The 24,392-nt window shown below is 48.5% G+C and overlaps 8 protein-coding genes across 8 annotated transcripts; 4 read left to right on the forward strand and 4 right to left on the reverse strand.

The window, feature by feature from the left end:
• Window positions 1-2,215: 2,215 nt before the first annotated feature.
• On the reverse strand, window positions 2,216-4,653 carry B0J16DRAFT_337365 (C6 zinc finger domain protein). Its single transcript, XM_046127344.1, has 4 exons — window positions 4,331-4,653; window positions 3,648-4,273; window positions 3,461-3,598; window positions 2,216-3,112 (listed from the first exon to the last, which is right to left on the reverse strand). Exons 1-4 carry the CDS (start codon window positions 4,332-4,334, stop codon window positions 2,372-2,374), a joined length of 1,509 nt encoding a protein of 502 aa, XP_045984436.1. The 5' UTR covers window positions 4,335-4,653; the 3' UTR covers window positions 2,216-2,371.
• Window positions 4,654-10,016: 5,363 nt separating this feature from the next.
• On the forward strand, window positions 10,017-12,423 carry B0J16DRAFT_382402 (uncharacterized protein; the record flags this gene model as incomplete). The annotated part of the gene is made up of 4 exons (XM_046131237.1): window positions 10,017-10,910; window positions 10,990-11,896; window positions 11,947-12,323; window positions 12,376-12,423. The coding sequence occupies 4 exons, from the start codon at window positions 10,017-10,019 to the stop codon at window positions 12,421-12,423; spliced, it is 2,226 nt and encodes a 741-aa protein (XP_045984437.1).
• Window positions 12,424-13,225: 802 nt separating this feature from the next.
• On the forward strand, window positions 13,226-15,223 carry B0J16DRAFT_284347 (dihydrouridine synthase-domain-containing protein). The gene is made up of 2 exons (XM_046124016.1): window positions 13,226-13,616; window positions 13,667-15,223. Exons 1-2 carry the CDS (start codon window positions 13,485-13,487, stop codon window positions 15,074-15,076), a joined length of 1,542 nt encoding a protein of 513 aa, XP_045984438.1. The 5' UTR covers window positions 13,226-13,484; the 3' UTR covers window positions 15,077-15,223.
• A 445-nt stretch (window positions 15,224-15,668) lies between these two features.
• B0J16DRAFT_318187 (uncharacterized protein) lies at window positions 15,669-16,758 on the reverse strand (the record flags this gene model as incomplete). The annotated part of the gene is made up of 4 exons (XM_046125427.1): window positions 15,669-15,905; window positions 15,959-16,401; window positions 16,466-16,499; window positions 16,645-16,758. 4 exons carry the CDS (start codon window positions 16,756-16,758, stop codon window positions 15,669-15,671), a joined length of 828 nt encoding a protein of 275 aa, XP_045984439.1.
• A 491-nt stretch (window positions 16,759-17,249) lies between these two features.
• On the reverse strand, window positions 17,250-17,747 carry B0J16DRAFT_382405 (uncharacterized protein; the record flags this gene model as incomplete). Its single annotated transcript, XM_046131238.1, has 3 exons — window positions 17,250-17,378; window positions 17,428-17,564; window positions 17,618-17,747. The coding sequence occupies 3 exons, from the start codon at window positions 17,745-17,747 to the stop codon at window positions 17,250-17,252; spliced, it is 396 nt and encodes a 131-aa protein (XP_045984440.1).
• Window positions 17,748-19,280: 1,533 nt separating this feature from the next.
• Window positions 19,281-20,019, forward strand: B0J16DRAFT_370473 (uncharacterized protein). Its single transcript, XM_046130364.1, has 3 exons — window positions 19,281-19,407; window positions 19,463-19,610; window positions 19,663-20,019. The coding sequence occupies exons 1-3, from the start codon at window positions 19,375-19,377 to the stop codon at window positions 19,881-19,883; spliced, it is 402 nt and encodes a 133-aa protein (XP_045984441.1). The 5' UTR covers window positions 19,281-19,374; the 3' UTR covers window positions 19,884-20,019.
• Window positions 20,020-20,314: 295 nt separating this feature from the next.
• Window positions 20,315-23,167, reverse strand: B0J16DRAFT_337380 (uncharacterized protein). The gene has a single exon (XM_046127345.1). The coding sequence runs from the start codon at window positions 22,934-22,936 to the stop codon at window positions 20,360-20,362; it is 2,577 nt and encodes an 858-aa protein (XP_045984442.1). The 5' UTR covers window positions 22,937-23,167; the 3' UTR covers window positions 20,315-20,359.
• Window positions 23,168-23,526: 359 nt separating this feature from the next.
• Window positions 23,527-24,336, forward strand: B0J16DRAFT_337382 (dolichol phosphate-mannose biosynthesis regulatory). Its single transcript, XM_046127346.1, has 3 exons — window positions 23,527-23,678; window positions 23,809-23,889; window positions 23,998-24,336. Exons 1-3 carry the CDS (start codon window positions 23,676-23,678, stop codon window positions 24,181-24,183), a joined length of 270 nt encoding a protein of 89 aa, XP_045984443.1. The 5' UTR covers window positions 23,527-23,675; the 3' UTR covers window positions 24,184-24,336.
• Window positions 24,337-24,392: the final 56 nt, after the last annotated feature.

Below are 24,392 nucleotides of genomic sequence, written 5' to 3' on the forward strand. Positions count from 1 at the left end.
TTAGCCCTCTACCAAGCGTTGCCAAGAAGTCTTGGAGTCCCTGTCTTGGCAACACGGTGCCGATATCCTCTTGGCATTCATCTTCCGCTTTGGTATCTCCGCTAGCCTCAAGACTCTGAATTTCATTCGTTACCTCGTATCTTACCCTATCTCCAGAGTCACTTGTTATTTCTATATTGTTATAGAAATTGTTCAACTACTAATTGAGAGATACCGACCCATCCGAGAGCTTCACCCGCTCGTAACTTCTAATAACTTCCTCGGTCTGTGAAGTGGAGGTCTCGGCCTTACGCTTTGTGCCTAACCTAAAGACTTGCATCTTGAGGATTTCGGAATATGTGTGAAGCATGCGGCATCATATTGGCCTCAAAGTCGATGGTAGTATGCAACTATAGCATTCGCATTGCGGTGTCTGGTCAATAACCATCTCGAGGTTTTTGCTTGGTTCGCCGTCGCACATGGTAGAGGTGTCCTATCACGACCCGACATGGTGAGACATAGATAAAATTAACAAGCATCCTCTCGCATATATAACGGCCTTCTCTGCAAAAGCGCGCTCTACTGTATTTGAAGGAACCCAATGGTTGGCGTTAATAATAGATTCCATGTTTGGCTACTTATCATGTATTCTTTGACCTCCATTCTTATATATAAGATTCCGCCTCTCAGTACAATGGGTTTTTTGTCGAATATAACTAAAATTCTATACCGAGTACAGCGCTATTCGTAGAAGTTAGGAGAAATAATACAGTTAATAGAATGAAGTAACAATCATTTCGCCCAAACGATATCTACCTACTTACTTAACATAGCCCTCGACAATAGAAGAGAGCAAAGGAATTGCATAAAACAACTGTTGCAATCTTTATTCAGTATAAACTAGAACCAGTAGACTTTATGGGTAGCGGTGGACTGCTACTAGATACTGCCTCTCGATATTGAGTACACAGGGTTCATAGATCTATCCCTATATATGTATTCAATGGTTAATGGTAGCATGACGTAGTAAACCAAATACACAGAACTTTATTAATGTGTGCAGCCTCTAGTGGAAATGTAAATGTCAAGTGGGAGAGTGAGGTGAAAGTGAGAACATTCAAGGCCAAGTGTGCCATTATAAGAACACCGCATCTAACGGATTTCTCCCTCATCATGTAAGGACGAATGGTGTTTAATGGGTATAGCCCAACTGGAGAAATGCTGCGGCCCTAAGCACTGGAGATACGTCTGACTAAACAGTTGCACATCAGAACTCTCTTTACACTACATACAACCTTATTCACCGAACAGCATAGAACGAAATGATTGTAGACCTCCAGTTTAAGTACTCTTCATGTACCATGGGCTGTTATGTACTATTGTCTGGAGGTATGCGAGAGTTGAGGCTGCGGCATACATGGTAGGAATCAGGAAAGCCCGAGTGAGACGGATGCAGTCTGAAGAATCATAATACTACATAAAGAAGTGATTAAACATTATTCTGCCGTCTCGAGTAACGATGTCTTTGTTTTCATTTGTCAAGACCAGCCTGCGAAAGTATGGCTGCTCCAGTGTTACGAAGCCCCTTCATCAAGCCCTGACTGCTGGCTAGTCATAAACCCAACCAATCTAGCCTGCTTATATACGTGCCCGATTGGTGTAACACCTAAGTTTGTTGGCGTACTTTGTGTTCCCCAAGATGTCCAGGTAGAGAAAACTCCCTTGCCAATCGCCCACCGTCAGTTACCTCAGTGGGTTGATGCATCATGATCACCACATGCCGACCTCCATCTACTCTGACCTCATCCTTAAATTACACCAAGTAGGTGGTTGAGCCTCTTTGCTGTGATTCGTATTCCTATTTACTTCAAGTTGCATTTCTTTGTAATTCTTACCTGGAACCAATGCTGAAACGGAAGGCCAGTGACGAACGCTCAACTACTAAGTTTTCTTTTTCAACATATTTCCCCTGCCTTATCACGCTGTACAAGTTTGTCCCCGATATAGCGAATCTCGAATTCTATATGAGCTGTGTCGGTGCCATTGACAATAGATAGTGAGGTGTTTATAGAAACATTTTCATGCATAGCATAGTACTTAGAGCTTGGTATACTAGACCACAAGGCCAACAAGAGCTTGGGCTCCTCAGAAATCAAGCACAACAGGTCTGTATAATTCGGTGCCATAGATACCTTCTACGGAACACATGACCCGAAGAGCCAAGTAGATTTTTACTCCTGATCGTGACCATATCGAGACCTGGATATACATTATAAAATAGGCATCGACTACTTGATAAAGTTTTACAGTAGATAGGGCCAATATACATCTTTCTATATGGACGGGCGCAATTTTACACTCTCAATGCCGTCAACTGTGTTCCGACGCCTTGCTAGCCTCCACTAATGAACAACTCTTCAACAGGACCACTGAAATCGTCCTTCGGTTTGGGATACGTTCTCTTGTCAACAGCGGCATAACCCTTTGAGAACTTATCCAGGAGACGAGTGATCCATCTCTGCTCTTCGCCAGTCGCAAATTCATAGACAATACGCACTGCAAACCCAACTCGATACGGTCCCATGGCGCCTTGTGCCACCGACTCTATCGAGCGTAGTATCTGCTCTACAAAGTATCGAGAAGTTGCGGCTGCGTCAGCTCGCGGCGTCCCACACTCTGTTAATGTTTCTTCAAGGATAAGCATACTCGCCCAGTATCCCATAAGCAACGATCCGGCCGCTCCGGATTGATGCTCCAACACTGTCTCGAACAATGAAGTTGTCGGATCAGTGGGCAAGACCTCAACTGGTCGTGGAAACTCAAGAGCGTCGAAATCGTCGTACCATCGCGCGAATCTCGCATGATTCTCTGTAGCTAGGTGGGCCAAGGCGGAGACTTTGTCAGGCTCAACGCATGTGCCAGCTCTGTGGGCTTCGCGGACGAGATACCCCCAGTGCAGGACAGGTGAAAGCTTAGCTAGATTTGCAAGGAAATCATCGCCAACGCGGATATGCCCAATTGGAGTGTCGGCGGAGTAGATGAGACGCCTGCCGCCGTCAAACATGACTCTGTTCCACTCCGGCCGCGATAGGAATAATTGTTCCTCACCAGGGTAGAAGAAGTCGCCTATTATCTGGCAAGGGATCGTGTTAGTTGAAATCCCCGCTAGGGTAACATTGTCAAAAGCCGTTTAAAGGACGAAAGATCCACTCAGGTTCAGTTACCAGGATGGTAAATCCACTTGGACTGGAAGGGTGATATGTGAGATGCCATATCGCGCCATCTCAATGCAGAGTAACCCTGCCGGTGACGAACTGAGAGATATGATTGAAGGCATTGTGGCTGCTGCGATGTTAATTGGTTATCCCGAGACATGTTCTTTGAGTTTCATGCCAAATCCCCTAGTCACTTGACAAAGAGGTAATGCGAGTTTCTGATCCTTCGCTGTGTTTCTATAGTTGAAGAGAACTAAGGAACGTACAAGAATGCCACGGAATGACAGCAGCATAGCTGCATCCCAGCCCTCAGCGTGAGCCGCTGGGCCTCGCTGCTCCATCAACGTACCAATGCCTTTGGCATGTTGAAGCCAGGTTTCCGAACTGCTGGTACCAGCAAACAGCTGATGAAGAATAAGCTAATTGGCCTATAGGGTACAGTGGGAGGACTACCTCGAAATAGCATAAAAGGATAGCAGCGCACAACGTCTCAGGTGCTTTCCATTCAGTTGAATGTCGAAGCGCTGTCTGTAATTCCTTGAGTGCCAGGCCATATATAGTGCGGCTCTGGGCGACTAGAGCTGTATTGGAGGTTGCTTTGCCAGTAAGATGCAAAGCAAAAGAACATACAGCGCCGTCGAGGAGAGCACGTTTACCTAGTCGATCAATATTCAACCATGATAAGAGTGTAAAGAGATCAGTAGACTGAGAGTAGCTAGACGATGTTTCTACCATAGTAAGGAGGAGTGTTCCTCTTGGCACCTCGAGCTGCAACAGGGCTGGAGAGGCATTAGCCAAAGACCATGATGCTGGGTTGGTTGTAGGGATATTGTCACTCTCGTCAGACCCAGCTATGCTAGATGAAGATCCAACGGGCGATGGCTCGAGGGTTCCTGATCGTCTGCCGCGTTGACGAATCAGATGCTTTCCGCTATTGTTGTTGACGAATTTGATATCGCGATCATATCCCGGACATGCAGTGCCATACTTGAAGCAATTACTGCAGGCAGGTCTGAGCCCGTCACATTTGACCTTCCTGGTTCTGCAAAGCTGGCAACCAGTACTCCGGGGTACCCCAACTGGCAGCTGTAGTCAGTCCGAGCCTGGTTGGTATTTGTGTTTGAATAGGTGCTAACCCATGGCCAATGTCAAGGTCAATCAATGGAGTCTTGCCCAAGCCTAGGTGTTCACCGCTGGTTCTTGACCATCTGTGCCGCTATCGGGTCGGTCTGATGAGATCAAAATGAACCCCTCTCACACAAACGGCTCAGTTTCCCGAAGCGGTCGGCGACGTTGGGAGAGAGAGATTGGATAGTCCGTATTTGCTGTAGTGTAATAGTAGATGCGGGAGAGGCGCACGGAGGAAATGATTTGCACAGCCGGACCGGCCCTTTCAAGCGTTTCCGCTGACGCGCTGCTTCTCTCTCCGTGGCTCTTTTTAGTGATGGTTTTCTGTTGTAGAAGTCGAGTAACGATTTTCAGTTCACAAGCTTCAGACACCTGGCACCTGGCACCTGCTGACTTTATGTACAGTACCCCTTCCAGCGTACCTGCCTTACCTTGTTCTACTCAAGCTTACATATACCATCCCATCCCAAAACAGGCAATTCGGAATTCTGGCAGGAGCAGATTACCTACCAACGCGCAACAACCCAAGTTTGGTAATCACCGTGGTGTTGACTGTCTGCCCGTCAACACTTTAATTAAAGCATTCGAATATCTGGGGAAACCAGGATCAATCTCTTGCAGGGCCACCACAAGGTTGCGGGCTGGGCATTTCGGATATTATGTACAAATACAATAACGCATACTTGTCCAAGACGTATATCCTTGTGGTACTCCCTATTAGTTCTACAATACCGTGCCCAGCCCGTGTAGATCATCTATTATAGATCCATAAACTATATACAGTTGCAGCAGTAGACCACCGTGTCAAACTTGTATCTTCAGTTCTCCCATTAGGACATACACGTACGGGTAAATACCTGCATCCGATAAATAAATCTACGATCCGTTCACCGGTAATTAGCCGCGGGAATTACTCTTCAAAATCAATATCAAAAGTTGACAATACTCCGCGTTATCTCCAGCTCACCCGCTTAAGGAGATGAAATAGAAGGAAATGAACAACTGATGGATGGCCCCTGGCTGAAACCAATCTATCTGAATATAGGGGCAACAGTAACCACATGTCGGCCGCTTGGATAAGAAATGAGACGCTTCTGTATGCGCCGTGCAATATAATTAAGCTACTCCGTACAGAGCGAATAGTCAATTCGCGCCGCTTGGCAAGCGTTTCGTCATCTTTAAAAGACTGTAGGACGGTTCGCAAACAAGTCTGTGCGTGTAGAACTAAAGACACCAAAACAGCAGACCAACAGTTTAATGGGTTTTAGATTAATGCCAAGTCAGTCGACTAATCACGAAATCGTTGGCCGGAGCGGAAGCTCTTATAATCTGGCCCAGAAAGGGTGAAGGGGCTGCTGATCAACGCCAACGGCGGGATTATCTTTCGCACTTGATGGGTTGGTAGCCGCGTCAACCACCATTTAGTCTATCTAGTATATTGAACCCTTTAACATGTCACTGAGGCTCAAGAGATACAACAGTAATAAGTGCTTCTCACAACAAGAGCCGAGGTTCTAAATTACGCCAATCTGCTCTGCTACGGAGCCGAGATTCGACTTCATTTCTACTATGCCTTCCAGACCAAACCCACTCGGCTTTCTTCTGATGTCGATATCTGTACTCGATGGTGGTTGCATGGCTCAAGGACAGGATCGGCATAAGAAAGTAATCTGGAGCATCGTCAAGATCAACGTTTGTGTGTCTTATCAAGTTGACCCCAGGCTGAACCTGTTTCGGCCCTGGAATTGTCTCAGGGATGTCTTTTGATGGCCAGGAACAGTATTGTCCAGCTACCCCAGACTCGTACCACTTGAGTCAGACAGTAACTGGTATGTAAGTGACGATGCTTTTGTCGGTGAGCACAATGGCCGAGAAGTTGTTAATTAGTGCTGCATTTATTACCGAATTGAGACCGTCTTTTATTCCCTCGTAGGTTGTTTGCCATTCTTGGCCTCAGTACCAAGACAAAGCCAGTTGTTTCAAATCCCGGTCCATACCCTGATACGGTATTGCTGTGCAGTACCTCCTTTGCTGAAGATGCAAAATACGATAATCACGGCTGGAACTGACTGTATCTTACCATGCGCTCAGACACTCTTTGTTCGCCACACATCCATAAAGCGAAACCCCACGCAAAACAAGTTCTTCAGTGGATGGTTTGCGACTGCTAAGGACAGGATGGAGAAGATAGCGGACCCATTCTAAAAATACGCGGATTGCTTGCTATGGATAGATTCTTAGTTGAAGGAGGTCGGATAACTCGAATGAACTGATAGCCAACGTGTCACTCGTATTGTCATGGAAAATTCCAGCATAACTGGCATGACGACTGTTATAATGGCCCTGAGAATAGGAGACGCGAAAATTCATGCAAGGGCTGAGCGTCCTGGTGAAGCTCATGGATTTTCAAGGAAAGCATAGGAATGTCTCCCAGGGTGAGAGTCACTAAAGATGGTGTCGTGTAAAACATGTCTGTCAAATCACCTCCTATCAAGATCTCTCGTTTACCTTTTCAACGTGCATAAGTCTAGGATCCACTGGGCCTCGCGTCTTGCATCGGCCACTGAGCCGTTGAAGTACAGGAACTTACAGTAACTATCGGATGTTTGTGTGAGATCCACGCACTGCGGACATTGCCTCGCAGCGAGCTACTGCAAGCCATGGATGCGATGCTTCTGCCGTCTCAAATCATCATTATCATATGCTAGACAAGATCTCGGAGCCATGAATGCGCGGACAATGCGGATAGTCAGGTCTTAGGAGCCAGTCAACCGGGAAGTTACAAACAAGTTGATCCATTTTATTAGATGTAGTAAACGAGATCGAGTTCGTTTAGTCAATGTACAAGGCACTACTTGCAGCTCGCTATGATCTATCCATGGATACGAACAAAACCAACTGGACGATTTCCACCTGGTGGACAAGCCCTCGACTAGGACCCAGCGCAGCCTTGTTTGTAACCTCGGAAATACATAATGTGCACCTTTTCTCAAGGCGAGTCATTCTCGGCCTTGTTGCTATCACCATCAATACTGTAGCTTCTCTAGCTTCAAGTTGTTGGTCATATCGAGATGGAGATTCACTCCATCGTGCCGCCAAGTTGAACCAGACCTTGGATCTAACGTTTAGTAGCCACCATCCAATTGCCCGGACTCTTGCTCAAAGAAACACCCCGAAAAAAAAAAGCCTTGACCTTTTCCAGACGAGACGCACACAAGCGCGAATCCCTAAAGCAGCTAAAGCGTTGACAATCAATCGTCCCTGTGGATGATCGGCACGAATATCTGAATTGCCTATTGGCACGTCTGACTGGATTTGTTAGTCAGCTGGGATTCCCCTGAACAATCCCTTGCTTTGAGGCTTTGAGTCGATTATCCGCCTGCACAAAATACTTGCCTGCTGTTCGTGTCCGATACATCATCACAATACCCCTGACATCTTTCAGAGACCCCGAAATCTTTGACTCCGTTTTGGCGGGTGCAGTTTGAGACGACCAACATATGACAGACTGACTGACTGGTCAAATTAAGGGACTCCATCTAAAGCGCCGTGATAGCCTCGTACAGGACAACACAGCACAGCACCATTGTTTGAGCTCTCTGTGGTCCCGCCAGCTGGTCGCTCAGCAATGCAGCAAGAAAAGAAGCACAGGCAAAAGCCACCAGCACGGACATAAAATTTGTCCCTAGATCAATGCTGAAATATGCTCTGCTTTGCTCTCTGTCGCTCGTGTCGACAGGCAACACAACACAAGAGAGCACAGCAGACCAGACCAAACCAGACCAGACCAGACCAGGGCTCCATCTCCATCATACTTCCCTGTCCAACTAGCGCAGGATGGGTCAATGCCACAGCGAGAGCGGTGGCCAATCAGCCAATGATTCGCGTTTCTGGCATCAACAGACCTGCTCAAGTCTCCTTGAGGCCGTGGGATTTTGATTTGGGGAACCCTGGGACGGGCTCCACGCAGTACCTCGTGTTTGGCTCAAGTGCGGGTGAGGCAAGTGTGAATGTAAAGACGAGAATCCAATGCCAACAGACGAGAAGAATTGGCTTACGACGTCTTGCCCCTTGTCCCCTGCATGCTTATGTACAGCACTGTCTGGTCCAGCATGTACTGTGCTTTATCTCTACTAGGACAATCATCTCCACCAAGTCAGTGAATGTCGCGTTGTTATTGTTGTGATTCAGCTGAAAATTGAACGTCTGGACGAACAAGATGTTGCTTCTCTCTCTCTCACACTCTCTCAACAATCATCCCCATCCATCGGCTTTCGGGCTATCAAGTGTAGATTGCAACCAACAGACCGTCACGCGCCCCCACTCAACTAGGACCGTACCTGCTTGGGATGGACGCCCGTTGTCCGTGGGAAGTTGGACCTGCCTAGGGGATCAGTGAATGTCCTCCAGCGTTGTCGAGTAGTTTTTTTAGACCACTGTTAGGGGGTGCCACTCCCGTAGAGCCGCTGTAAATGTCCCTGGACCAATAAACCTAGCTGCAACTTTCAGTGGACAACACAACTGTACCGATAGTGGATACCTGCACAAGTGGAGGAGGTACCGGTACAGCCGCAGGTCCTGGGCTAATGTATCTGAGGTGCTTGCCGGTCCCATCCAATCCTCTTTCCTCTCAAGCCAGGCTACCTTACTGTACCTAAGTTAGGAGTAAGAGCAACGGTAACACCTCACCTCACTTCTTTTTTTCCTCTACCCATCACCATCTCATCTCCATACTCGTTGTTTCTCCTTGTTCTGGTGTCGTTTTTCTCTTTCCTTTCTTCTTCCCTCCTCATCATCGCCATCACCTTCGCCTGTTTGGCCATCTCAGCCCCTCTCCTGCACGGCTTGACTTCCACACTCCAAGCCGTACCCCTTTCTTCGGCCGTCGCTTTCCCCGAATCTCCCAGAACCCTTCGAAAGCTTTCGACCTCCCACGCTTCTACGTCTCGTCTCGTCTCATCTAGACCTCGACACTTGTAGAATCAGCATTTGCACTTGCTTCGCATTTTGCCTTTGCTCCCTCTAGATCCCCGTGACGATTCTTCAACGACGGGAAATATTGCCCTGCCCTGTCGATTATAACACTCTCGCGAGCGAACTCCGTGATATTTCGTCCCTCGCCTCTCTCGTCGACCTCAATACCCTCGATCACCCCGAACTGTCGACGATCCTCTCATGTACCGTTACAACTAGGCCGAGATTCAAGTTGTCAAAGACGGCTCTTGATCTTGTCCCCAACCTACTAGCAAATCTCCATCTCGTAGCAGAGTCTAGCCTGCCCACGGTAAAAGTGAGCTACTTTCTCAGCACGATCAATTTCTTTTGTTTCGGGTCGCTGGCGTCCTAAATCATCGCCTCCTCTTCTCTTTCGTTTGTCATAAAGATATCAACAAGAAAAAAAAGTAGGTTGGTTACGCAAACCGTCTCCTGCCACCCTGCGGAAGCCTTGCCTCTATTAGAAAACGTTGATCATTTGACAATAATTTTACCTTTGTTTTTTACATATAAAGCTCTCTAAGGCATCAAACGCTAACATTGGATCTCAGCTGCTCTTCGATTTGCAAACAAACTGCAGCGATAATTGCATCGATTTTTCCTTTGAACAAAGACCGACAACATTAAACAGGCACGACTCGTGGGAGAAAGCTTGTTGTTGACGGCCGTTGTATCGCTCACGAAACGTCGACACAAACTATGGCTGCACTGGTTCAAACCTACCCCCAGCAAACTTCCACGATTACGATGCTCCAGACCAGACCGTCTTCTTCGGCAGGCATGATACCCAACAACCAAGGCCAGAATGGCCACCAGTATGCAGGAGCATCTCAGACCCCACGATATGCTGTTCCACCTTCTACCGGATATCGTGGTAGTTCGGCTCCCGTTCAGCAGTACGCTTTTACGAGTACGCCTACTCTGAACCATACACAATCTTGGCAAGCTCAACAAACTCAGCCTTCACGAACTTACAATCACAATGTCAACTACAATGGGCGTCAATTCAGCTCTTCTGGAAACAACATGCAATATAACTCCATGGGTGTTGGTCAAACTGGTGCTCGTGATGATTCGGCCATTCCTCAACGACGAAACATTGTACCTGCTCCTCGACCTCACTCTGCCTTTCTTGCTGGTCCCACACAGCCAGTTTCTCCAACTTCACAAAGCAAAGCAGCACCGGACCGATATAGACGCTCGCTTACTCCTCAGCAAAATCAACATGGACGCTCTCAGAGCACAGCCGTCCCTGTGAACACTGGAATGCCCACAGCGAATCAGCTTTACAATGGGCCTAATCCTTCTCGTTCAGCAATTCCAAACCGCCCGAACAGCTTCTACAATGCCATGCCCGGCGCACCCACGGATGAGATGCAATTCGCCTACTCATCCATGGAAGACCCCAGCCGATCACGCCGGCGGACCGTCCGTGCCAACTCCGACGTTTCAAGGCCAACCGCACAAGACAAGGCAAAAGCTGATGGAAATTCTCAAAGTCTTCGTGTTGTCGCCAACGCCGCTGCGCACTCCCGCAATGAGAGCTCTGAGAGTGTGAACTCCAGCCGTAGCAGCCATTCTCGTCCGTCCTCGGTAAGTTTGTTGATCCTTGAAACATTGCCCAATCAGCAATCAATGGTAAAAACGGTATGCTAACAGGGATGTCATGCAGTCTGCCAACCGCAATGTGTCTGCCCCCACTGGAAACCCCTCTTCCCAGACAAGCAACGAAACAACTTCTAAGCAGGATCACGCCAAGGTCAACGTCCCACCTCGAGGTTCATCTTCTGATGCCATCAAGCGCACAACGAACCCCTCACCTCTCTCTAGGCCAGCCACCATGGCCAGCGAGGTCGCCGAAGACAAATCCTCTGGTGCGGGTAATATGGAATCGCCCGCGGCTAAACAGCTCGCTGCCATCAACAAAGGGCGCAAGGCCAAGAGCAAGACCTCCAGACTGCGTCGAGCTTTCTCGTTCGGCAGCGCTGCCGACTTCCGCAAGGCTGATGAAGAGGCCGAGGCATCAGATAAAACAGAACCATCCAAGCTCCACAAGGACCCTACGGCCGACGAAGCCTACGATGCCGAGCAAGCACGTATCGCAGAGGCACAGGAGGCTGCAGGCCTGGGACACAGTATCTATGGCGGCAGATTCTTCGGTGGCTCAACTGACAATCTTTCAATCTCGTCGACAGCGTCTTCAGCCTCCATTATGATTCGAAAGATGGGTCGGGGCATGAAGAAGGGTGGCCGATCGTTTGTTGGAATTTTCCGACCAAAGTCAGTAGTTGGAGTTCCCCCGGCTGACGGTCCCGTGAAACCCGAGGCTAGTCAAGCTGCCGTGTCGATGGTCACCGTCGAAGCTGAGACGCAACGAGTCAACGTATCGGCTGACCCCAGACAAACGGACACCTTCCCCCATTTGGAGCGCAACTCTATTGATACGAGCTTGGGTATCGACATCGCCGAGCGCCTGGGAAGCTCTGGAACTGATAACTCAAACTCTCGCAAGAGCATTGTCGGTGGCGATAGAGAGCGCGCGGAGGTCCTTGCCGCCGTTCGCAAGGGTATTCTCAAGCGTATGTATAACTGCCTCGTCATGAATTTCCTAAACTAACATCATCACTAGGTCCTGGTTCGGCCAGCCCTTCCATCCGACCCGCTGATGCTTCCCCCGGACTGGATCTTCCTAGCCTACCTGCTGTCAATGATTCGCCCAATTCTAGCGCTCCTAGCACTCCCAACGATGATTCCCATCGACGCACTGGATCGATTGCTATCGGCACCGAAGACTATTTCATGTCTGCTTTGAGACTCCGACAGGACAGCAAGAGCGCCCCCAACACTCCATCTGCCAAGCGCAACGCGACATTCTCTCCTCGCCTCGTTTTCCATGATACTTGGCCTAGCCAGGAGTATGATCGTCGTGGTGAAATCGCCACCTGCAACCGATTGACTCCCATGCTGGCACAACAGATCAAGGAGGAGCTCAACACCTTCAAGATGGTAAGCATTTATTTTCGGACGATAGGACATCAGTCGCTAATATGATATTCAGGAGATGGAGGTTCACGAAAACTCGAAGATTTACACGCACTTTTTCTGATGATGGCAATGTCCACCACAAGGAGCGAAGCTTGTCAAGCGAAGTATTTTGTTTCCTTTGACCAATACCGAGCATTGAGACTCGGAGTCTTGTATTGCAACCGACCACTTGAACCGCTTTGGGCGTTTGGGACAGCATTGTTAGGTGAATGGCGTTCAATTACTCTAACCAGTCTCTACATGTCATGTGGAATTTAGACCAAAGAGTCATACATTTCTTTAATTTTGCCTTATTCATCTCTCTTTCATTTTCATTTTTTCGGGCTCGAGCAGGAACAGGAACGGAGCGTGATGGAAACCATATTCTGGGACCTTGCAGTAGCGGAATCGGTGTGTTTGCAACCCAGTATAATGACGCGTGGCACTCTGTAAGCAGACGATCACCGTTGGGACCTGGGAACGCCACTTATCCATTATTATTATTAGTCTTTGAGACACGCAAAAAAAACCAATGGAGCGGACATAACGAAATAGTACCAATTTGGTCGAAACAACGAAACCTCTTCCTTTTGTGAATGAAACTTTTCACTAATGAACAGAGCGAGTGTTTTTAAGCTGTATTGCGCGTTCCTGTGAAAGAACTCAAGCTTTAGATCGAGTGTCTGATCTACATTCGATGTCTGGATGTATGTAGGTAATTCAGGGGATCTGTAATTAATTAATAATAATTTCAGTGGTACTCGGTGGATCGTGAGATCGTTCTTGGCTCTGCATGAACAAGTATCCAATCTTGTCAGGTACCTTCAGAGGTACCGTTACAAGATGGAAAGCTTAAACTTGTCTGGGGAAAGCTTGCAGCCTCAGCCACAGATCCACACTTCATTCTTGAGCCTCACCCACTTGCCGGTATCGGGTGGGGCCGACAACAACCTCTTATCTTTTTTTTTTTCCTCCATAACTTCGCGGGGCATATTTCAGTCCTCGACGAAAAGGAATCGCTTTTGCGCCCACATCACGCTCTACAATCTGGAGAAGTTCGCTCGTCTGACTTGGCTCCGGAAGAGTCCGGGGCCCTTGTTTACATCTATCTCGAACCGTCGATCTTTGTGTTTCGTACAGCGCATGTCGACAATGACGTCCAAGGAGAACAGCCCCGCGGTAGACCGTCCAGCTAAGCTGGAGGGCCGGGCCTTCTACGAGAGCATCGGCAGCCCCAAGTTCATTGTTGCACCCATGGTGGACCAGTCTGAATTCGTATGTTACTTTTAAAACTTGTAGTAGCAATTTATATTGATGTTTTGTAGGCCTGGCGCATGCTCACGAGGAGTTTCATTTCACCCACCGAACAAAAAAGCCTTCTCGCATATACGCCGATGCTTCACGCCCGACTCTTTTCGCAAGACGAGAAATACCGAAAGGCGCACTTCCAGGCCCTTAAGTCTGATGGTGAAACACCCTGGCTTGACGGAAACCCTTCTATTGATCGCCCGCTCTTCGTCCAATTCTGCGCAAACGACCCCGATGCGCTGCTCTCTGCTGCCCAGCAAGTCGCGCCTTACTGCGATGCTGTCGATCTGAACCTCGGATGTCCTCAAGGTATCGCACGGAAGGGAAAATATGGTGCTTTCCTCCAGGAGGATCAGGATCTTATCTTTCGCTTGATCAACATCTTGCATAAGGAGTTGCCTGTGCCTGTCACGGCCAAGATTCGAATTCTGGATACCAAGGAGGAAACTCTGGCATATGCGCAAAATGTTCTCAAGGCTGGTGCGTCCATTCTCACCGTCCATGGACGAAAACGAGAGCAGAAGGGTCATTTGACAGGCTTGGCTGAGTGGCAGATGATTCGTTTTCTGAGGGACAGCCTACCCAAGGAAACAGTCATCTTTGCGAATGGAAACATTCTTCAAGAGGGAGATATTGAGAAGTGTCTCGAGGCTACAGGGGCCGACGGCGTGATGAGCGCTGAGGGCAACCTTAGCGACCCGGCTATCTTCACAAAACCACCACCTGTTGGTGAAGAGGGACGAGAATATTGGCGAGGCGAAGATGGAAAGGGGGGTTACAGAGTAGACGCCGTTTTCAGACGGTACATGGATATTCTCCATGAGCATGTCTTTGGGAACAAGCCCCCTGAACGACGACCATTATTCATGCCTGGCGACGATACAGAGTGGATGAAAGAAAGTGAGACTGTCGAAGAAGAACCACCATCCAAGAAGCGAAGAAAGGACCTGGGCAAGAAGGGAGAACAAGGCCCGAATCTGGCGGCCATGCAGCCTCATCTTTTCCACCTTCTACGGCACTTTGTTTCCAAGCACACTGATGTCCGAGATATGCTGGGCAAGAGCCGCGCAGGCGATATAGAAGCCTACGAACGTGTTCTCTCCGCAGTGGAGCGCAGAGTTGCAGAGGAGCTCCTTGAGTACGAGCGCACAAACGGTGAGAGCGTTGCGGAAACACCGCTGGCCGAAGGAGAGGAAGACCCCCCAGAGACAGAGAGCTCAAAAGGCACACAAAGGCGCTGTAAGAGACCAGTTTGGGTCGTACAGCCAATCATCCGCCCATTGCCTAACGAGGCACTCAAGAAAGGGGCCTTGACTATGAGCAAGAAGGATAAAGCCAAGTCGCAGGAGAAGAAGCAAGAGGAGAAACAGGAAGAACAGGGCAAGGAGGAAGATTTAAAAGCAAGGGATGAAGGCGTTGCTGGATAGAGCTTGAGCGTGCAAGGATAATGACTCAATACCAATACAATATAGATGGCGTATAAGGCTGGATGGGGTTTAGAAGACACATGTAGTTTCCACAATATCATTGGCAGCTTCATGAACCTATACCAAATACTATATATCTTTGTCGTGCTGGTCTTAGTTTCGCAGAAGGCACATCTTCTGTTACTGATCCAGAACACCGCGTAAAGGTGCCAGCACATCGTCCTGGTGCCTCCACTGGGATATCAAATAACCTCAGCTTCACAGGCATCTTCGTCTCATGGAAAAGAAGAAATGTAGAAGTTGAATGGCTTTCACCAAGAAAAAGAGAAAAGTAGTAGTTAAATGGCTCTCGCCAAAAAAAGAACGAGGAAGAAGAAGAAGAGGAAGAAGAAGAAGAAGAAGAAGAAGAAGAAGAAGAAGAGGAGGAGGAGGAGGAGGAGGAGGAGGAAGAGGAGGAGGAGGAGGAGGAGGAGGAAGAACGGTTCATCGTCGAGAAGAAAAAGAAGCCGAAGGGGCAATGCCAGCTGCTGAGATGCTGACTGAACAAATGCGACGAAATAGGAGGGGTTATAACTAAACCCAACTTGTCTGATTACAGCCCAGACCGCTCAGACCCTCCGAGCCTCTCTCCATAGTACTTGTAGTTGATCTCGCGAAGTAGCATAACCAGTAGCCCGCCACGATCGTAGATATGATGTTTGTTGGCAATCTTTCCTGTGTCTCTGGTGTAATCGCTCAACTCCTCCAACGTTTCGAAACGTTGTACGGGCATGTCGAACTTCACAGCGTACACTAGATCAACAATGTTGACACGGACAGGTCGTATGATCTATATATCTGTTAGAAAGCTGTAGCAAAGATGTGATGCAAAGGGGGTCGTACCGTGTACGCTTCCTCGAGGGAGGTTGGCGCGTCTATGCCAATGATTTTGCATAGCTTTTGCCAGAGAGACAAGTCATATTCGTCATTCCCATAGACGTAATAGAACTCTTCAGCAACAGCTTTCGAAAAGAGCTTTCTGGCATTGTTGAGGCTTTTCTCTTTGAGTTTCAGCTGTCCTTGCATGCGTGTAAACTCCTCAACGAAAGGCTTGGTATTGCGGTAGTCAAAAGTCGGGAAACCCTCGAAGAATATATCCATGGGAGGACGCGTGTAGACATGCAGATGCTTGCAGTTGAAGCTGTATTTGCAACGCCCAGTGTCGCGAAACTGGAAGCACACCTGCTCGATCCGGCCTCTTGTCCAGCGGCTTTTGCCACCTTTCACTACAAGGTCAAGCTCAGGATGGGCTTTAGCCTCTGTCTCCTGGGTGATCGAGTTGGCGGCTGAACATCTGTCAGTATTGATTGGTGATAGGAAGTTGAAAAAACGAGCATGGGCAATACTGACATGGCGAAGGGGGTGGCAGGGAAACGGCACTAGCCTATAAAGCAGAATCTTCTCCCACGACTTGGCCGGTGGGAGAAGATTCTTCATCTGCTGGAGCAGAAAGAAAGTTATTTTTGAGCTAGAATGTGCATGTCAGTACAAGAAGCATATTATAATATGTTATCTTGGGAAGAGATTACCTGGCGGAACCGCTCAAGCTGTGTTTTGATGTGGGCTTTAGCCTCGAGCTTTTTGTCATCAAAAGACAAGTTGGCGATAAGCCCTTGGACTGGATCTTGCGAAGATCCAGACATCTTGGCGATTTTGTTGTGGTTTGATGAAGTAGATGTTGCTTTGGTGATGTGTTGGTGAGAGGATAGGAAGAGAAAAAGAGAAGAAAACAAGAGGAGAAGAAGGGGTATGGAAGGAACTAGTGCCTAGAATGTTCGGCGGCATCCGCAACTTCGAGCAACACTGGCACTTCCTGACACTGCCAGGCAAGTGATGACCCTTAAATTAAATTTAACTATCCTGAGAATCAGATATTAGAGAACTTGCGCGCCGAGAACATCCACATGAGATAAAACAGTTTTAGTTGAATTTGTGCTATTTATTCTTGATGCTCTAAAGCTTGCCCCGATGGGATCAAATCTCAAAGTTGAATGTGTATATTTCTTATTCACATTGTAGAATTTATCTCCACCTGCTACATGAAGAATGACCAGTTAATACCAATCTAACAAGAGGTTTCACAGAGAAGATATACTTTCTCATTCCTGCAGTGTTTCTCCGTAGGTAGGTAACATCATGAAAAGGGGCAATATGCCTTTGGCGCATTCTCGTTGGTTGTGTTGTAGTCTCCAGATCCTTGCTCGCCGGTGCTATCCTCATCGTCAATCTTCAGAAGAGTCTTCGCCTTTGCAAGCACCATATCCTGCATTGTCTTAGCCACGGAACCAAGCACCGAGACCTCCAGCACCAACAACCGCCCCAGCAGCTTGAACGACTCCGTGGACAGCGGCAACTCCATAGCCTCCAGCACCAGCAGACTGCAGTGTAGCGAAGAGACTACCAGCGGCAACACTCCCGATACCGCTCTGGATACCAGCAGCGGCAGAACCTAGTTAAAGGGGTTAGCGATACATCACGAATACAGCGCCCTCTGATACTGACCTGCAGCAACACCGGCGCCCCCAAGTCCCAAGATGCCAAGTACAGGACTAGCGACAATGGCGGGAACCAAGACAACCGCAGCTCCGGTGACCATAGCAGCCACAGCACTTGGTTTAGGCTGAGAAGGCATTTTGTCAAGTTGAGAAGTGTGTGTCTGAAGAAAGGTTAGCTGATACCCTCCTAGTAAAGCTTAAGACTCACAAGGACAAAGAGATGGAAATCCTGGTGTATCAAAAATGACTCGACTTTGAAGATTGATCGATTCTATGCAGTGATGCGATGCAGAGAGGTGGAAGTCAAAAGTTTTGGGAGGCCGACCAGATCCATGATGGTATCAAGGCCGCAGCTGGCCGCAGCTGGCGAGCACCAACACAGTCACTGTCACTTGGGGATCTAACAAGATGGTCACGGGCTTACAATACGTCACAGACGTAAATGAGTATTCATTTTGCAGGAGCATAAGATGTTGACTTAAATTGTCATTCACATTTACGGGGGTCAAACAGCAACAAAGAGCAAACCACTCTGTAAGCTGAGACAACCAGTGAAATATTAGATATCCCATCAAGGATAGGTTGTATTGTTTGCTCCATGAGCAAGCCAGGTCAAAATTCTGACCAGAGGGTATCCTTTGTTCAGGTACCCAACAGCCGCCTCAATTACTTCAACTCCGTAGCCCCCCATCTGAGCACTCTGGACGATGGCAAATACGCCGCGGGCTGGAACGTTCCCGTACAGAGATTGGATGCAAGTTGCGATAGTTTCTGAGAGGCATTAACATATGGACGGCTTTCATAGCAAAGAAAGATGGACAGACCTGCTTGAGGGCCAATGGGTGTCCAGCCAAACTGGGTAAAGACAGGGCCGAGATACTCCATTGAGAACAGGTTCAAAGATGTATAAATTAAATCAATGTGTTTTGTTTCGATGTGTTTATGATAGAAGAGTGTTTCGAGGAGAGTTATTAGAGAAGGTGGTTTGAATTTATACATCGTCGAGACTCCATCTATGATACAGTTACGATCAAAGGAGACAACCCAGATTCATATTTAATTCAACCTTTGAGCTAGTACAAAGAGAACTGACCTGACGTAACATACCTTAAGACGATTGGCTATAGTATGAATATAGTCCTGCTTAGACGAACCCTCAAGACCAACACTACGATATATACTGAAGGGTCGAGGTCTCGATCGAGATTGGCAACAATCCGCTATATAATTCAAAAGGTAATGAATCATGGTCCAGTGATAGTCGGTATTCAGGCTTTATCGAAACATAGGTAGATGCCAAAGTGTATAGGCCCTGGCAGAGTACAAAGTATCGGAATAGGCATCTAATCAGAGTGACAAGCCAACTTCACAACTGTCAATAAACTTATCGTCCAAATAATTAGCTCCAAACATAGACAGGGCCGACTGTTTGGTCTTCAAAGTGTTGGTTGTTTCTATTGCAGACAATGTTACCCCTCCAATACAAATCTATATATGCAATCAGCCTATGGCCGCTTTGATGTTGGCCCAACTCCCGCAAGGCTTTTTCTAACCATTCACCTCCCTCTGAATCACAGCATTGTTGGATGAATAGGCGCCCGTTGCAGGCCTTAAATTCACTGCCATCCTATAGTCCTATATCTATGCGGGCCATCTTTTCGTCCTCCACCATCACCATCATTCCTCAACGCTCACATCATCAACACCTTGAACCTCAACTTCTGTGCATCGAGACACACGACAGGATAAAACTCTCGAGCAACCATGCTGGCCTCCACAAAGTCGTTCTTGTTCAGTGTAGGTTGCGCCCAAATACCAGTGATCTTGTATCACCTACTTACACGAGAATCAGGCTGCGAACAGCACTTTCAAGTACGCGAAAGAAAACCCACTAGCTGCAGCAGGCTTTGGAACTGCCGGTATCATGGTAGCTGCTCCAGTTGTAGTCGCCGCTCCCGCTCTTGCGGCTGCTGGATTTGGTGCGAATGGGATAGCTGCAGGTCAGTATACTCTACTACTGTTATCATAATATGGTTACTGATTGAATATAAGGTTCTGCAGCAGCTGCTGCCCACGCAGGAATCGGCAACGCCGCAGCCCATAGCGGTTTTGCAGTTCTTCAAAGCTATGGGATGGCTGGATACGGAGTACCTCTTGTCCATGGTGTTATTCAGGCAGTTGGTGCAGCGATTGGTGTTGGGTCTGCTATCTCTGAAGCGAAAGCGGATGACAAGCGTGAAGAGAAGAATTCTTTCCTTAGACGATGGTTGTAATTCGAGGCACAGGGAGGTGTTACAGGAAACTGAGAAGTTCCGACGACGCGGAGATTGCAAGTGTATCTTAGGAGACTTGTCAGAGTTAGGACATCTTGTTCTACCTATCCTAAGATATCCTAAGATATTCTAAGATATGATAAGATGTCCTAATATATCCTTAGACAACATAAGATATCCTAGGATGTCCTAATACAATACTAAACTTCACTAAACCCTGCCTAAGTGCCAAGTCATGAATAACTTCAATGATAAAAAAAACATGGAACGCAGAAGAATAACAACCTGTGTGCCTCGAACGCTTTCAATTTTGGTAGGTCCCGCTGTTGAAACACTTTCTCAAGCCGGCGCACCTAATTACAAAGTAATTCCCCCTTCTTCATTATAATCTTGTTCGTCTCATCAACTTGACGTCCCCCACTCCCCGCTCCCCGTCTCCGCCCCCCTTTCCTTTCCTTTTCTTTCCTTACTTCCTCTCAACTGCCCCGTCGTCCTCGCTTCATTGGCGGTGACCGAGAGACACTATCGCTATTGCGTCTTCTCTTAGACGGCACAGGGCTCAACGACTTCTTTCCTCCGCGGCGCGGCGGGCTGGGTGATCGCGAGTACGAGGGCTGACGTCCGTTACGTGCGGGTGGAGGCGACACGCTCTCGGGGTTGGCCCGTCTTGGTGGTGGAGACCGTGAATCGTATGAAGGCGAACGACTGTACTGCTTGCCCTTATGTCGTGGTCCGTCGCTGACGGAGGAGCTGTTGCGCCTGCCTGAGGCAGGACCGGCATTTCCGCGCGGTCGACCTCGAGGGCTACCAGAGTATGATCTCTCTCGCTTTCTTACAGGAGAAGGAGATCGACTCTGGGAATCATACGAACGGCTTCGTCCATCTCTGGCCGGAGGTGGCGAACGCGCTTGTCGTGGCGGTGTACGAGAACGGCTTCGGGAAGAGTAAGAAGCGCTGCGAGCTCGGCCCTTGCCATTGCGGGGGGCTGGAGATCGCGAGCGGCTGTCGTTAGTGTATCGCCGACCTCGTCGGGGAGGGCTGGCGGAGTATGATTGGCTACGACCTCTTCCTCGTGCAGACACAGATCGTGAGTATGACCTTGACCTCGATGAGCTGTATGAACGTCCCCTGCTCCTTCGATCAGGGGAACGAGAAAGTGATCGTCCTCGATCAGCGACCTTACGAGGTGTTCGAGAGCGGGACCGAGATCGGGAGTAAGAAGAGCCTGTGTAGGACGAATAGCTGGAGACGGAATCCGAATCCGAATCCTCTGCGGCTGCAGGAGCAGGCAAAGCGGGCTTGGGCATGTTCTGAAGGTATGTTCGCATCTCTTCTGTGAGAGCACCCATACCGATACTTGTAAAGTAGTTGATAGAGAATCTGATGTTGCGGGGGTTGTCTTTGGGGAAGAGGCCTTCCAGGTTGGGTCGGAGTGTCTCGTCTGTCATACGTGCCCTCAGCTTGGGCATGCCGATCTCCTCCGAGATAAACTGAAACAGAATCTTGATAAAGATACGGCTACTGGATGTGGTTTCGTCCTCATTCAAATGAATGACAGATAAACAGTGCCAGCCCAGAGCGTCCGAGGCAAACATATGACCGAACAGCATGGCAATATTGCGCAGTTTGTTGTTCTCGTAGCGATGAATGGTTTCGTAGTATTTGGCGAAAGCCTGTTCAAAGAGGTCACACCAAAGTCGATTGATTTTAGCGAAGCGCTCGCCAATCATGCCGAAGAATTTTGTGTACGTCTTTTCTTGCGAACAACACTCGACGATCATAGAGGGGAGTTCAGGCTCCTGACCGGCAGGAAGGTTGATCTTCATCAGCTTGTGGACAGCTTCCTCAGGGTCGGCACTGGACATAATGGTGAGGTAGATGGTCCTACGGAGGTTGACCAAGTCGGCATTGGACTGGTCCTTGATCTCCATAGCCTTTTGCTTCTCATCCTCTTCATCTTCGTCTGAAGAGCTCTCGTATTCGTCGTCGTCGCCATCTTCGTCGTCGCTGCCCTCGCCCAGAATCTCAGCCCTGAGCTTCTTGTACGCCTCTTCGTGCTCCTCCCACTCCGGATCAAATTTGAAAATATTGAGTCCATCTTGCGCATCAATCTCTCCTTCTAGCTCGACTCGGTGTGTGATTTGATCCTCCTCTTCAACCAAATCCAACTCTTCCTTTATAGCCGGGTTATCCTTGAACTTGTCCTTTCGTACCTGGAACAACACCTCGATCATGTACTGCGTTCGCTTATCGATATCGGCTTCGTGCAGAATGTTTCGGAATTGATCAAAGATTACATTCGCAATCGAGCTTTGCATCTCCTCCATGTGTTGTCCAACCTCACGGCAGAAGCCAACCGCGATCTCAACACTGTCGTCTGTAGGCTTGTGGAGCAGGAGGAGCAGGATCTGACCGGCAAGCATTTCGTGCTGGACCTGTTGGTTGATAAGATGCGCGAGGAAAGTAGTCGACGAGAGGCAAACTGCCTTATCGTTTCGCTTGAATCCTTTTCTGAACTGAAGAACCAGACGACGAACAAGAAGCTCTCCGACTTGGGGCAGCTTGGTATTGACAATTGCGGCCATGGCAGCATATATGGGCGTGAAAGGCAAACTGGCAGCTTGGGCCTTCATAATCGACCGACAAAACAAACCACGACCACGAACCAAGTTCTCTCCAAACAGCTCGGGCACGATGAACTTGATGTTTGCTGTGTTGACCTTATTGATAAGACCGTTGATACTCTTCTTGAGCGCCTCCCATGCCATGCGCTGATACTCCTTGCTCGTCTTGTCTGTGATTTGTGCCTGGAGCGCGCGCAGTCTCGCGGGTGGGATGTACGTTCCACCGGATCGCATGGTCAGGAGCTTCTCGTACTCGGCCTTTGCAGCAGCTTGCTTCTCCTCCTCCGTTCGAACAGGCGCAGCATCTCGCTGTCGTGATCGCGATCGCGATCGCGTTCGCTGTATCTTCCCTGGACGATACGAGTCGCCATCGGGCTTGTCGCTGCGGTCGCGGTTGCGACGGGGCAGGTCGACATCGGTGGAGGCCATCGTGGGTTTGAGCTCGCAGTCGCAGTCGCAGCTGATCCTTCGCTCGTCGACTATCTTGGCTTTCTGGAACCGTCTTCGTTTTTCCCAGATGGTGTGGCTAGGTATGATGTGAAAACGCGCCCAGGCAGGAAACACTGCAACTTATTTTGAGACTGGATAGGGCCCACTTATATAGTCCAAGGTACAGTAGTGAAGTCCAAAGCTAAGGCCGCCAAAAATAAGTAACCTAAGAGATGGCCTAAAATTCTCTAAAGCTACCAAATAATTTCGTCTACCTTGGTGACTTCACATGTAGAGCCTCGTGGACTTGCTGAACCTTCTCAATGTGATCCAACTGGATTAGTTAATACTATAGGTACTCTTATGATCTTATAAATATCCTAAGAGGATGCTGAGCCGGCCGCTAATGCGCTAGTAGACGAAATAATCTAATCACTTTATCCGAGACTTCGATAGTTTTTAGGCTACTTTATTTTGGCGCCCTAAGCCCCAGGAATTACGCAGAGATGTGGCTGTGCTGTGGCGCCTGCTCCACTTCCATACCCCGAGACAACCTAGCTGTAGGTCATTAGGAGCAAACCGCGTTCATTGTAAATTTGGCCTTTAGTAGGTAGGTACCTCCAATTAACACTACCATTTCGACGAACTCTCCAACACTCCTTTACTTCTACTTCTCTACTTCACCCTTCTCTTCGGCTCAACCAAGGTCTACGTTCGCTCACCTTGCGCATCTTTAACAATGGTCAGTAACTATCATGCCCTCTCCGAAGCTCTGATCTACATGCTTGTCCCCCTTTACGCGCTGCATACTGGGGCATCACAGGAACCCCTCGCTATCCTTTCACTTTACTAACATAATTCTTTTGCTGCAGTTGGACAAAATCGTCGGTCTCGCCATGCTCGTGGCCGCTTCAGTCGTCTTCACCTACTACACCATCTGGACTCTTCTTATGGTGAGTGCCCCTCCATGACTCCCCCAACGTCGATGCGATCATACGCCAGCATTACCTGCCCCCGGCATCCATCTTCTTGAATACGTTGTGAGCTAACAATTACTTCAGCCCTTCGTCGACGACGACCACCCTCTCCAGAACTTCTTCCCTCCTCGCGTTTGGGCCATTCGCATCCCCGTCATTATCATCCTCCTCGGTTCCGCTGTCGTTGGGTCGTTCCTTGGCATGGTCATGATTCGGAGCAACCAGAAGAAGGCTGCGAAGGCCAAGGTGGCTGCTAAGAAGGCCAACTAGATGGCCAATCCGTCGATGCATACACCTTTTAATTGTTCGGTGGCATCTGAAATCACCTAATCGCACCACGGCACATTTATCACCTGAACCTTGGATACCGTGGGGCAATGCCTTGATGCGGAAGAAGCAAAAGAGCAGTACGGGAATGGGTATCTAATGTGTTTCTATTTATTTAATAAGGCATTATGAATTGCCAAGAAAAGATTTCT

This window comes from Fusarium flagelliforme (genome assembly GCF_020744385.1).
Source record: "Fusarium flagelliforme strain FIESC 12 MPI-CAGE-AA-0113 chromosome Unknown B0J16scaffold_3, whole genome shotgun sequence".
In the NCBI taxonomy this organism is placed as follows: domain Eukaryota; kingdom Fungi; phylum Ascomycota; class Sordariomycetes; order Hypocreales; family Nectriaceae; genus Fusarium; species Fusarium flagelliforme.

Coding starts and splice junctions, on each gene's coding strand:
- B0J16DRAFT_337365 (XM_046127344.1), bottom strand. Junction 3,599..3,647: donor TCCTTTTATGCTATTTCGAG/GTAGTCCTCCCA, acceptor ATTCTTCATCAG/CTGTTTGCTGGTACCAGCAG. Junction 3,113..3,460: donor TGTCATTCCGTGGCATTCTT/GTACGTTCCTTA, acceptor ATCCCTTGCCAG/ATAATAGGCGACTTCTTCTA.
- B0J16DRAFT_284347 (XM_046124016.1), top strand. CDS start 13,485: ATGTCGACAATGACGTCCAAGGAGAACAGCCCCGCGGTAGACCGTCCA. Junction 13,617..13,666: donor TGGTGGACCAGTCTGAATTC/GTATGTTACTTT, acceptor GATGTTTTGTAG/GCCTGGCGCATGCTCACGAG.
- B0J16DRAFT_370473 (XM_046130364.1), top strand. CDS start 19,375: ATGCTGGCCTCCACAAAGTCGTTCTTGTTCAGT. Junction 19,408..19,462: donor CAAAGTCGTTCTTGTTCAGT/GTAGGTTGCGCC, acceptor CACGAGAATCAG/GCTGCGAACAGCACTTTCAA. Junction 19,611..19,662: donor TGCGAATGGGATAGCTGCAG/GTCAGTATACTC, acceptor ATTGAATATAAG/GTTCTGCAGCAGCTGCTGCC.
- B0J16DRAFT_337380 (XM_046127345.1), bottom strand. CDS start 22,936: ATGGCCTCCACCGATGTCGACCTGCCCCGTCGCAACCGCGACCGCAGC.
- B0J16DRAFT_337382 (XM_046127346.1), top strand. Junction 23,890..23,997: donor CCATCTGGACTCTTCTTATG/GTGAGTGCCCCT, acceptor CAATTACTTCAG/CCCTTCGTCGACGACGACCA.